Source organism: Solea senegalensis, linkage group LG13, assembly GCF_019176455.1.
Source record: "Solea senegalensis isolate Sse05_10M linkage group LG13, IFAPA_SoseM_1, whole genome shotgun sequence".
NCBI classification, from domain to species: Eukaryota; Metazoa; Chordata; class Actinopteri; order Pleuronectiformes; family Soleidae; genus Solea; species Solea senegalensis.
This window is the reverse complement of record NC_058033.1, coordinates 19,131,502-19,143,848: the sequence shown is the minus strand read 5'-3', so window position 1 is coordinate 19,143,848 and position 12,347 is coordinate 19,131,502. Positions and strand designations below refer to the sequence as shown.

The 12,347-nt window shown below is 41.4% G+C and overlaps 2 protein-coding genes across 4 annotated transcripts in view; both read right to left on the bottom strand.

Annotated features, from left to right (window-relative positions):
• Positions 1-6,827, bottom strand: part of LOC122779279 (glutaredoxin domain-containing cysteine-rich protein 2) — a 32,279-nt gene extending 25,452 nt beyond the window's left edge. For 2 of the 3 annotated variants that reach the window (XM_044041449.1, XM_044041451.1), the window contains exon 1: positions 6,764-6,827. The gene's annotated coding sequence lies outside the window, so the exon portion shown is untranslated. The remainder of the gene's footprint in view (positions 1-6,763) is intronic. The other variant, XM_044041450.1, reaches the window with a different exon arrangement.
• Positions 5,800-12,289, bottom strand: plac8l1 (PLAC8 like 1). The gene is made up of 5 exons (XM_044041452.1): positions 10,854-12,289; positions 10,172-10,383; positions 9,231-9,367; positions 8,725-8,870; positions 5,800-8,407 (listed from the first exon to the last, which is right to left on the bottom strand). Exons 1-4 carry the CDS (start codon positions 10,877-10,879, stop codon positions 8,739-8,741), a joined length of 507 nt encoding a protein of 168 aa, XP_043897387.1. The 5' UTR covers positions 10,880-12,289; the 3' UTR covers positions 5,800-8,407; positions 8,725-8,738.
• Positions 12,290-12,347: the final 58 nt, after the last annotated feature.

Below are 12,347 nucleotides of genomic sequence, written 5' to 3'. Positions count from 1 at the left end.
CTCATTTCATTATTTATTAATAATCTCCAAGCAATAACATATCAGTCTGTGTTTTCATTTGGACAATGTGTCCATTCCAATTGATGGTCGTTCTCTGAAAAGACATTGTTGTACACGTTCCACTATATTGGATGTAGCTTAATACTGTGTTTAATACTCAATATGCATCAATGACAAGGTAATACCACACACAAGTGTCACGAGGGAAACCTGAATCTGAACCTTGAATACTGGTGAATTAATCAGAGCAGATGATTTCAGCTATTAATCACAGGGCTGTTGCATGGAAACTAGGACTATTATTGGAAGCATCCAAGTCATGTAAACAGGCTGGGTCTGATGACTAACAATAATCACATTTTTGTATGCGTGTAAACATTGTCTAGTCATCCAACTGAAATATGACACGTAAATTAGAGAGCTAATGAGGATTAGTATAGACTTTGAAATTTGGGCCTTTTTTCTTTTCTCCTGCTTTGAACTGAGCTATAGATCACACTGACACGGAAAAACAACTCTGATTTAAAATGACAAACGATGAATGTCACGTAAATAACAGGATAAGGATATACATCTGTACACAACATCACCAAAACAAGTAACTCAAATGTGACATGTATAGATCCTCAATTGTTCTGCAACTGATGTGTTTGAAATGACAAAACAAACCAACATCTGAAGCTGCTCTACAAGTCGAGCACGGGATAAAGCAGAGAGGGAAGAGGGTGAGGGGTGACGAGCGTGAGAGAAATGAGGGATAGAGAGGATGAATCCCAAATACTGAGCATCACCACTCACTCTCACACTCTCTCTATCCGCGCACTGCTGTCACAGTTGCACGCCAACATGTTTTTCCACACTTACCAAGGCACTGCAGTCTTTTGACATGTGGTAATCATACACACAGGTGTGCATGTGCATGCTTTCACGCTTTCACACACACACACACACACACACTCTTACTCAATGCCGAGGTGCCAGCAGATGAAAGAACGCCTACATCAATGGTTGGACGGTGGAAGTGCATAGAGATAAAAGCATTATGCAACAACACATGCCAACTTGTAACAATCCTTCAATTTATGTCAGCTATGAGGCTCCACACACACACACACACACACAAAGAGGCACACCTGGCTTTCAACTGATTCCAATGTAAACCCACTGTCAGAGCATTTCGACACTCAGAGCAGACGCCAAAACCTAACCTAACCTAACCATAACCCTAAAACTAGGTCTTAAAAAAGGCAAGAAGCTTTTTAAAGCGGTGAGGAAAGGAAAGGAAAGGAAATTATCAGTACACAACTCCTTATGTGGACATCCAGGGTGTGTGATAGAATAGACTTATTTGCAAATTCAGTCCGATTTTAAACATTTTTGCTCAGGTTTGCTAATATAGTTGGTTAAAATCCGATTGAAACTGGTTGAAAAAAAGGATATAAGTGTGCAACAATCTATGTTGCACATTCTTATAGCCTCTGTAGACTGTACGTTTTAACATAGTAATGGGGGGAAAAAGCAGCCAAAATGTTCTGTGTTCTAAGGGTTAAGTCACATAATATTTGCTTCAACTATATGGTAAACATGTGTCAAAGAAGTGTCCTCTGACCAAAGGGTGATGGTTGGTGGAGTTTTGCATTTGCGGGTTAATGCAATAATCAGAACACATTAATATTTATGAAGAGTGATGTAACTAGATTGAGATTTGTTTATGCTTGTGAAACAAAGACGCACGATTTGTTGCATAACATGCGTAGTGACATAAGACTGATAGACATTTAATCAGTCACGTGTAAAATCCTTCCTTCTTATTTTTCTTCTCAATCTACAGTCTGGATTTTTTTTTTTCTTTAAATAAAATTGTCTCAATATAAGTTCCTAGCAAACAAGAAGACTGGCAGAGTTGTTTATTTATACAAGCTCTCTCCACCTTTCCTTGCAAGCCGTTGTCTACTGCTGACTGTACTGAGACATATGGCAGAGTACTCGTGTCAGAACTGCATATGTCATATCAGCTAGTGGTAAATAAAGTGGACACTGAACAGTAAATCTCCCAGGACAATGTAAGGGCTGGTCGACACTGACAGCTCCGACCACTCTGTGCTGTCTTACGGCACAAAAATAAATATTTTAGTGCATGAATATATATATTTTTTTGGGGGGGTCATGCATCTGAGCTGTCATGCAAAATGAAATGCAATGCAAATATGATATACTGTGTTCCTTTACATGGTGACCCACTTTCAACAACTATCATGACCCTAATCACAATGTCAGTCGTGACACAGCCATATCTGTAAAATCAATTTTGAATTGGCAAATTAATCATCTTCAAGAGATGTTGTTGCACGTTATTTAAAGCCCCTTTTCCACCTATGGTTCCAGCTCACCTCGCCTCACCACGGCACGGTTGAGGTTGGCGTTCCACTACAAAAATAGTACCTACTCAACGTGGGCGGAGTCATCATTGCACAGCTGCATGAAACTGCCATGACTTCATTTTACACGCAACAAACACACAAGCCTCAAAGTGACTAGTGACTTCTAAAGCAGTTGTGTTCAGTGTAACTGAATCATTAGAATCAGTTCATTAAAACTATTTGTTCAGTACTTCCTCCATGACCGGAGCACAGACTCCGCCCGACTGGGCTGAAGTACAGAGGCAGGGGTTTGTGATGCCTCTCGCGATCAGCGGTACTGTCTCTAAATACACCAGACTCCTCTGTTAAATATTAACATTTTAGACATTTCCTTGGTAATTGTTGGAGATTAACGCACATTTTTAACTGATCTACAGTTCGGCATTGTTCAGCTTGATTCTTGTCTTGGACGTCACTTCCTGTGACGGCACCTCACCAGAGCAGGTACTAAAAAAGTACCAGGTACCAGGTACTATGCTAGTGGAAATACAACTAAACTAACTACAAACAAATCCAGTCAAGAAAGAAAGAAAGAAAGAAAGGAAAAAAGAAAGTGTAGTATAATTGCTTTCTTTGTGGGAATATCACCGTTGTGTCTCTGCATTAAAGCTGGAGCTGGAGCCAGGGAAGTGATGACAGTAGCTTATCTTACAATAAAAACTGGAAGAATTACCAAAATAAAACAAGTGACGTGTTTAACTTGAAGATTCCAGGCACTCACTGTTGATCGCCAATGACATTTTAACAGTAAAATCCCATGAGAGCAAACAGGCATATGTCTGCATGTAAAGATTCACAGGCCTTAAAAGAATAGACTTGGTAACTGATGGATGAGGAAGAATTTTATGTTTAAATTCAAACTAAAATTATGTTTAGGTCTGGAGAGAGGGGAGGCCGTGAAGAATCATGTTTATCAGCTCAGGGAGGGAACATATTCAGCTGTTATCTGTGCTCCTGCTTAAAATGTGTGGTCCTCACACTTATCTGCAGACGGATGTGAGGCTGAGGTCCTGCCCTGCCATAGAGTGGCTACATAAGCACATGCTTTCATGTGAAGTGATTTTTTTATTAAGAATTCACTTTTTTCAGAGCGAAATGGGGGTTGGGGGGGGGGAATATGGAAAAAAATCATCACCTAAACACCCGCTTTGAAGTTGTCACAAGAGAGGCCACCGTGACACCTTCAAAGAGAGTGTTTATCCCCCCGGGTTTCCTGTTGGACGCTTAGGACCGCTTGCATCATGCGGAGTGTGTCCTTCAAGTCTGCAGGGAGAAGTCGGTTGCATCCTTGCACAACAAGAACACTGCTAGAGAATCCTTCCTCAGTCCCAACATCGCAAATCAAAATGTGCATGTTTTCAGCTGCGAGGGGAAGATTTAAAAAGGCCAGTAATGACATGTGAGCCACCGCTGGAACTCCACAGGTGCCCAAAGAAAAGGGGGAAATGTTGTGGAAAATTACGACTTGACAAAAAAAAAAGGGGCCGGGGAGGAAGTGCATAAATCAGCATCCTGGCATAACTGTGCAAAGGTTCAACGCGAGGGAGGGAGAGAGAGAGAGAGGGGGGGAATTAATCAAGAAAATGATGAAGCAGCTACCTTTTCTATGGTGCTCAAACAAGAATGACTGACATTCTCCACAATTACCCAAGAAGCATTTCATCTTCTGTATATTTTTCAGAAAGTCTTAATACTCACGCAGTTTCTCTCTAATCACCAGTTACAGAAACCTAGAATTCAGCACTTAACTCTGAGCTTTGTGTTACTCAGAATATATGATAATGGTTTTAAGCGTTACATATTCCATATGTCCTCATTTTGCCTCAGCTCACAGATAAACGTGCTCAAATGAAACGTGACCAATACAAGAAATACAAAGCGATACCTGTATTGTTGCTGGCCCTAAAATATAAACTACTTGTGAACAACCGGGACTGTTTAATGACCTCAAAGGACACAAAGCAAACTCTATGAAATAAATAATTGTCCCTCTTCTTGTCAAAGCATGGCATTTAAGGATATACAGTAACTCTTTAGCAGAGAAGAGTGCAGTCTTTGTTGTGGATCAAAAACTACAAAAGCAGGTAAATCTCATGTATAAAAACCCCAGTATATGACAGTGGTTTTAAAAGTCAAATCCTTCTTTCAACAAAATCCTCCTCCTGTCTGTCTTTAGAGAATAAATCTTTAAAACCTCCCCCTGCTTAGTCTAAAAGGAGTGGAGAGGTGAAAATAAATTCCAAGCCTCCATTATCACACACAAACACACACACACAAGACATGTCTGCTCAGAGCGAACACACTGCTGCACAAAATAATGCCTATAGCTTCCTGTTTGAGGGAGCTACTAAACAGCAGCTGGATGTAGACACGTACAAGACAGAAGAACAAAACAGAAACACACAGAAAGGGCAAGGATGGAACATATAGTATCACATGAGAGGAACTGTGTGTGTGTGCGTATGTGTGTGTTATGTAAACCCCAGGTGGTGCTTGTTGTCCTGGATAGAAGTATCACCAGGGGGACAACTGCGCCAGCTTAGCAGGTCTCTCCACACCTCTCTACTGTTATGTCCTTTCTTTTTAGTCAAAAACACACGCAATGATGAGGAGTCAGGAAGGAAGGAAGGAAGGAAGGAAGGAGGGAAACAGAGAGAGGGGGCAATGGTTGAAAGGTGAAATGTGAAGGGTGAGTGAATCTGATGAGCGAAAAGGAGAAAAGGAAAAAATGAAAGAAACTACAGGAGAGGAGATACAGTTCAAGAGGTAGAGACAATAAACTATAAAGGAAGGCACTCCACAATTCACCACTTCATTTCATTCACTTGCACTATATATTCAACATGAGAGGCTATTCATATGTTTCTATGGCAGTGTTTCATCTGCATGAGTAACAGTTTATCCCAAGCACAGTCATGGGAGGAGCCTGTTTAGCTGCATCTGAATACATCACACCCGCCTGCCCCCACATACACACTACCCTGTGGGGGCTGTTGTCAATAACAGCCTGTACTTTACACCTGATGCCTCTGTAGGGATAGTCGTCTTTCTGCTGAGGCGGCAGCAGCAGCAGAAGTTTTATGGTCCCTGTCCAACTGCTGACTTGGGACGGGCCTCACCGTTCCAAATCGTGACCTCTACTACTGCTGTGGAGGTGCAAACTCTGACCCCAGATCAGCACTTAAGACTAATGTCACCCCACTGAGTGTGCTGTGAGTGAGGTAAACAGTGAGCCGGGGCAAGTACTGGGGCAACGCTGCCCTCTAATGGCGCACACACAGACGTATATCTTATATAGATGACGTAAGGCTATGCAGGCTGAGTGTGTGTGTGTATGTGTGTGTGTGTGAGTGTGTGATGTAATGAACAGGGGCAGTGGTTGGGGTTGAAGTGCAGTCACATTTATTTCATACATGAGACAACATACAGCACGTTTGAATTGAGGGAATTGTGTTGCTGGTGCTCACAGGGAGGAAACGCTGACAAGTGCAATAATCATCTAATTCCAGAAACACTGCCCCCACAATAATGATAACAATAATGCTGGATAAGCTGCAGGCATCACTGAAAGTGTTTCTATAGGGACTGTTATTCGTTTTGTCGGGAGCTCCAGTGAAGCTGTTAACAACCAGGTCTCTATATAATATGGCGATGTACAGACTGGTGTACGGTTAAATGTGCTTTTTTTTGCAGCTCTACTAAGTCCTCATGTTGGTACTATGGAAAAAGGGATGTAAATATAGATATAAAGTTTAAATGAATAGTGGGACATGCAAAAAATTTAACTATCAGAGTTTTTCCTAATGCGGAGGTGATAACATCTGGAGATGCTACACGGTGCCTGAAGGCAGCGCTGCTCGAGGCAGCTCCTGCTCGCTAAAAACCCCACAAGGCAGAGAACAGAGGATCTGCCGGAGCATTTATCCATCCTGGTGTCATCAGGGAACACTGGGGCCCTATAGTTTGAGTATATTTGACGCCTGTTTTTAAACGGTATATAGATATTGCAGCTTCCTCATCAGTATGATTATATTCTATATTTTTGAGCTACAAAGATGTAAAGATGTATTTTAAGAATGTCGTTCAGCTGGGATTATTTTAATTGCAAAATTGTGTATGTGTTTGCCGTTGCTTCTTTGATCTGTATGGGTACAGTGTGGTATATTACGGGCTGGCTGTGTGATTCTGAATTAAAAATGTCCACAGAGGGACACAAACTATCGAGTGAAACACCTCACAGTGGAAAGCAATGTGGTATTTTCTCTCAGGGTGTAGCACAAGAAAGAAATATGTGCAGATCAATGTCTGGAATTGTTTGTCTTGGTGTTACAGGTGTGGATTACCTTTGTTTTTGGAGGCTTTGATTTGATTCGGATTGTCCTTGGTTAGGGATGAGGACGTCCGACGCACTCAAACCGCCTACAAAATAATCAGATGTGAGAGTAACAGTGGCTTTAAAATCACATTGATTGTCATTCTGCAGATTAACTACATGAAGAGTGAAGTGCACTATGAATAAATAGGACTGGGGTTTTATAATTCACATCTGTAGAAGTTTACAAATGACATATTTGGCATTTAAGGACCCATCTGTTTGTGGATAAACAACATTTTCATATCCTTGCCGGGTGGCATTTCAGGTTCGGGGGAACCGCAGCCATCAGGACAGGATTAATGGTATGATTGAACAGCCTGAGGCTGAGTCGGGGAACAGGATGAGGGAAAAGAAGAACAGGAATATGGAAATAGACTTTGTCATCATCACACTGTACTTGAACTGTTGAACTGCAATCTGAGCTCCACTGTGGCTTAAGACAAGTGGTTTGCATACTGAATGGAGTCGCACACATGTTCACGATGAAATAAATCAGCTCCTTTTCTTGTAACGACAGCGAGTGAATGTTTACGTAACAACTGATGTGACAGCCAAATTTGAGAGCGAGACTTAGATTTATTCCCATTTTTCAATTTACCGAAACACCTTATATTTCTGCACATCACCTTCCCTCTTTGTCTGAGGGCGATCTGAACACATTGAATGTGTCTGGTGACCTTTTGGTACGCGAGACTGACTTAAATGTGAGTGTTTTGCAGAAATCGTAACGGGATTTCACCTCATCTGTATGCTTTCTGCCCACAGGAACGGGCTTCGTGCACAGCAGCCATTTTGACAGGTCACGCTAGGACAATCACAGGTTGGCACGATGGCTGAGTTCCACTTAGCTTTCTCATTTCATCAGGGTGCGTGCTGGTTCACTTGCACACTGTCCTGACCATTGTTAATGTGTTAAAAGTAACACCGGAGCTTTTCCTGCTAAAATGTACCAAAATGGCTGCTGTGCAAAAAGCCCATGAAGTGTCGACAGCGATCTTAATGTTTTTTGGATGAATACGTTACTTCTCAGGGTGTCTGTGTTTATAAAGACATATCTGAGGCTTACGTTTCTAAAACAACTGAAACTAAACATGCTTAGACACCAGAGATGGTGATTATTCTTGTAAGAAATGAGTCAGCTACACTCGTCAGCAGGTTTAACTAATACACATTAAACTGTTTTGGTTCTGATCTAGTCTTGATATCTTGTTGGGGTTAAGGTGTATACATAACATTCAGAATAAAGTTAGCTTTTTTGGTATCTGAGAGTGGACAGCACAGTGGTCAAGTGGTTAATACTATTGCGGATAAGGATCTTGGTCTAAATCCCAGTTCAACTGGGGCCTTTCTGTGTAATTTCTGCGTTTTCTCAGGATATTCCGGCTTCCTCTCACAGTCCAAAGACTTTGCAAACTCACCATAGGTGTGAATGCAAGCTTCAGTGGTTGCCACTGTTGTCTCTGCATCCCAATGTCAGCCGAGAGTGACTCCAGCTCCACCTGTGACCGTCAAAGATTTAAGTGGACCGGGTAATATATGGATGAACGGTGTCTGAGAATTACATCAGATTCTCGGTGCTACATGTATCTGCTCCCAGTGACTGCTTCTGCAACTACACAAACATGTTCTTTGCATCAGCACTGAAAATGCAGTTGATGAATTGTTGAATGAAGAAAAACAGCCATGGGTCCACTCTTAAAATAAGTCCAACAGCAATATTTAACAACACTGGTTGTTTACCCCATTAATCAAGGCTTAGGCTGGGGTTGGAGAGGCTTGATTTATTGTCCAGGGCATCCTCAGGGGCATTTAGAAGTAAATTTGAACCTTATAGTATCGATTCTTCATGCGATTCATACCACAAATCACAGCAGGTCTTAGGCAGCCTGTGTCGAATTGTAAAAAAAAAAAAAAAAAAGACTCATTTACTCTCTGGAGTTTCCTCAGGAGCACTCAAGGGCAGTGGACACATGATATGTCTGAGTCTTCATTCTCCACTTCATCTCTCTTATCATCTGACACATAGCCAGAGGGTAACAGCAATACACTGTGGTCCAGTCCTCGCACACACTCCCCTGTGGATATACATGCACACACATGTGCAGGCAGTTCAGAACCATTTTACCACAGAAAACACAAACATATAAACACAGAAATTCACTGAATAGTCACTCTAATGCTGCAAATTTGACATTATTTTAGTGTCCAATCTAAAAACTAGCTTGTGACAAGTAAATCACCAAATAATTATTTTGTCACCTTTATTTGCTTTTTGCAAAATGACTTTACGGATAATGTCCTATGAGCAGAAACCATGCTGTGAGTGTTTTCATGTCGGTGTCCTTAGGGGGCAATTAAATAAGTACCACAAATCTTCACTCGCTCCCACTGGACAAAAATGATTTTCCTTTTTGCAAATGTACATGCACACTCACCCGTATCTTGTACCTCTCTCTGATCCCAACTCGCATGGCAAAAGTGGAACCTGGTAACAGCGGCATGCACAGGCACTCACCGTACTGGTGAGCTAAACTCAGGTCTAAACAGCAGGGCACCAGAGCTCCAAGAATACCTGCAAGCATGGACGTGTGGACACAGTGCACCTTCATTCTCAATAAAAGCAAAAGCATTTCCAACTAATTAAAGTTGGGTAAAATATGTGCAACAGAGACCTTTTGTATTTAAAACAGTGTAGTGTGGTTGCTAAAGATTCGGGAACATGGACACATACTGTAGTGTTTCTTATACGTGCACATACACATACATAATTCATGCCATCAACAGGTGGAGAATGAAAGTGCAAGTGTGTCTGCAGCAGCAGCAGTGAGACTTAAAAACATTATATATATCCACTAACACCATGTGTGGGAAAGAGGGACAGAGAGTATTAGCTGACCTTGGTTGTAGGTTTCTGTTTTGCTTCCCCATCCAGAAGAAAATTAACCACACCAGTATCAATCATTAACTTTGCTTTATTTCGGTTCATATTTTAAAGCTTCTCCATTGCAAATCCTTTTTTTCTTTCTTTACCTTTCCTCTTTTGAGAGGGGTAGTGAGGATTGTCAGGTTTGTTCATGTTCTGCATTTCTGTACAATAGCTGCAGCTCACTGTGTTTGACTAACTCTGCTGGGATGATATACAGTATATCATGGCCATTTTATGACTTAATATGACCAATTTTCTTACATAAATAAGTCATAATGCATTTTAAAAAAAATTGTCACTGTGTATGTCATGTAATAGATTACATGGTTAATCTTGCAGAAATGTTCATTTACAATAACAATACTACGACAATAATAATGCAAACACACAGAAAGTGATGGTCTTGAACTCGTACACTGTGTTGTGTTGTTGTGTGCTCATGTTACATACATGTAGTTTTGTCTCCACAGATGTCGAACAAGCCGCTGCTCCAGCCTCCTCCCGTCTGCGTGACAGTGGTGATGGTGGTCGTGGTGACGCCGAGTCCGGGCTGTGTCATTATAGGGTCTGTCACTGCAGAGGTGTTGTTTGACCTCGGGTGAGTGAAACTCCCCTCCTCTTCAAACTCCGATGTTGAGTCTCTGGTAACCAACAGTCCCGGTCTAAAATTGTGAATATTTTTTTTTCTCAATTAATCTATCTTTAGATAGAAAGTTGAGGAATGAAGTCACAATTCAATATGCCAGTGATACTGTAATCTCAGGCTGAATATGAGGAAAAAAAACTCGAATGAACCAATTAGTCTGCAAGTGAGAATTTAATTCATTCAGCTAATTTCATTTTTCTTTGAACAGCATGTTTTTCATTCAAACAAGCTTTCCACAAACACAGCACCACAATTACACCAATGGATCCAACTCATATTACCAAACCACCATTAAACTACATTATATAACAGAACACATATGTATTCATGCTTTCATCTCATTTAGGACTTACACAACGTTCATACAAGGCACACAAGGACAAATAAAGCAACAATAACAGAAGAGAATGAGTAAGCTATTGGCTGTACTCCATTGTGCTCAGTGGTGACAACACTGTGTACCACCAGGGACAAAGAAACACTTACTGGTGTGTGACTGTCTTCTGCTCCATGACTAGAAGCTCCTGGCATTCAGCGAGGGGTGAGGCGAGGAGATGAAAAGAGGAGAGGGTGAGCAGGGGAGTCAGCAAAAAAGGAGGTGGAGGGGGAGGTAGAATGACACTTCCCTACTGAGAGGGTGTGTGTCGGAGCAGATAAACCAGCAGTTGTATGACTCGGCCAGAAGCTGTGTGACAGAGATAAGTCATGCATTAGTTGTCTTCTGTGTGATGAGACTTTACAGTGCCCCCTGCTAGAAGAGCCAACGTAGAGAGGGCAGATACACATCGTAGTACATGGACACAAAATAATATCTGGGACAAAATAATAAGAATCTTTGCCTGTACCACACATAACACAGCAGCAGGTCAGAATGTTACAAAGATGCATTTAATCATGTACAGTGAGAAATTAAATCAAGTTACAAAATATTCATTCTCCTTTGCAAAACTATACACGCACAAACTGAAATGCAAGAACTCTAATCTCGTACCGTGTTTGACCCATGACTGCCTCTATTAAAAATGATGTGTTTAAACAGATGTACATTGAAATGTTAGACTCACCTCTAAGGCAGGAACACAGCCTCGCACAGCGACGAGCCAGGAAGTGAAAGACGCATTTTAGAAGTAATGAAACACCTGTGGTTCATGTTTAGAGGGGACAGACACTTTCCTGAGTACTGAAATTGACCTTTACACATAGGCTGATGCAGCACAGTGTATGTGTGTGTGTGAGAGAACAAAGGAGTTTTACGTGGTGGAAGGTCACATACTGAAACCACCATGGTTTGGAGGCTCCGTTCACACACTCACATGCAAAGCGGTGGTTAAGAATTGTAAAGAATGTTGTCGCTACTCAGCGTACAAAGTGTTCCCTCTTCTTTCTTTCACTCTTTTCTGGAGAAAATCACTTTTCAATCTGGATCCTCCTGTGGATGACAAAGCAGTAGAAGATGAATGGATTTAATACTCTGTAGTGTCAAAGTGCTAACTTTATACAACAATAAAGACTAAGAAATCTCTTGATGACAGGAGTTTTAAGTCAGCACGTAGAGGAGCCACTCTGTCAGTAAATGCAACTTGCGAGTCTTCTTCTTGGGTAAAACTTTGCAGTGTCTGCACACCAGGATCTTTAGACCATGGAAGATCCTTTAAAGGTCTGAGACTAGAGGGTCAACTAACTGGCTGCAATCATGCATGGCTTTCAGCATTGATTTGTATGAGTTGCAGTTGCACTCCTGAGTGTTCATTTGGACTGTACGCTATAACATTCAGTGTTTGAAATACTGAAATCTAAAGCCACATAATTTATTTGATATATCGAGTAAAAGCCTCCTGACTTAAGACTCCTCATCGCTTACAAACAGCCTCATCACAGCAGATCTCATGATGAAGAGGAGGTCTGTTTCATTCTTTTGTGCAACACTGGTTATTTTCTTATTTCCCTCAGAACAAATAACACAGCACAGAGGAGAAACAA

Bases quoted from the DNA above. Each gene is read 5' to 3' on its own strand.
- plac8l1 (XM_044041452.1), bottom strand. From the start codon at position 10,879: ATGGAGCAGAAGACAGTCACACACCA. The intron at 10,384-10,853 runs GTAAGTGTTTCT...TCACAATTTTAG, and splicing joins CAGAAGACAGTCACACACCA to ACCGGGACTGTTGGTTACCA. The intron at 9,368-10,171 runs GTATGTAACATG...CCATGCTTGCAG, and splicing joins CTGTGGAGACAAAACTACAT to GTATTCTTGGAGCTCTGGTG.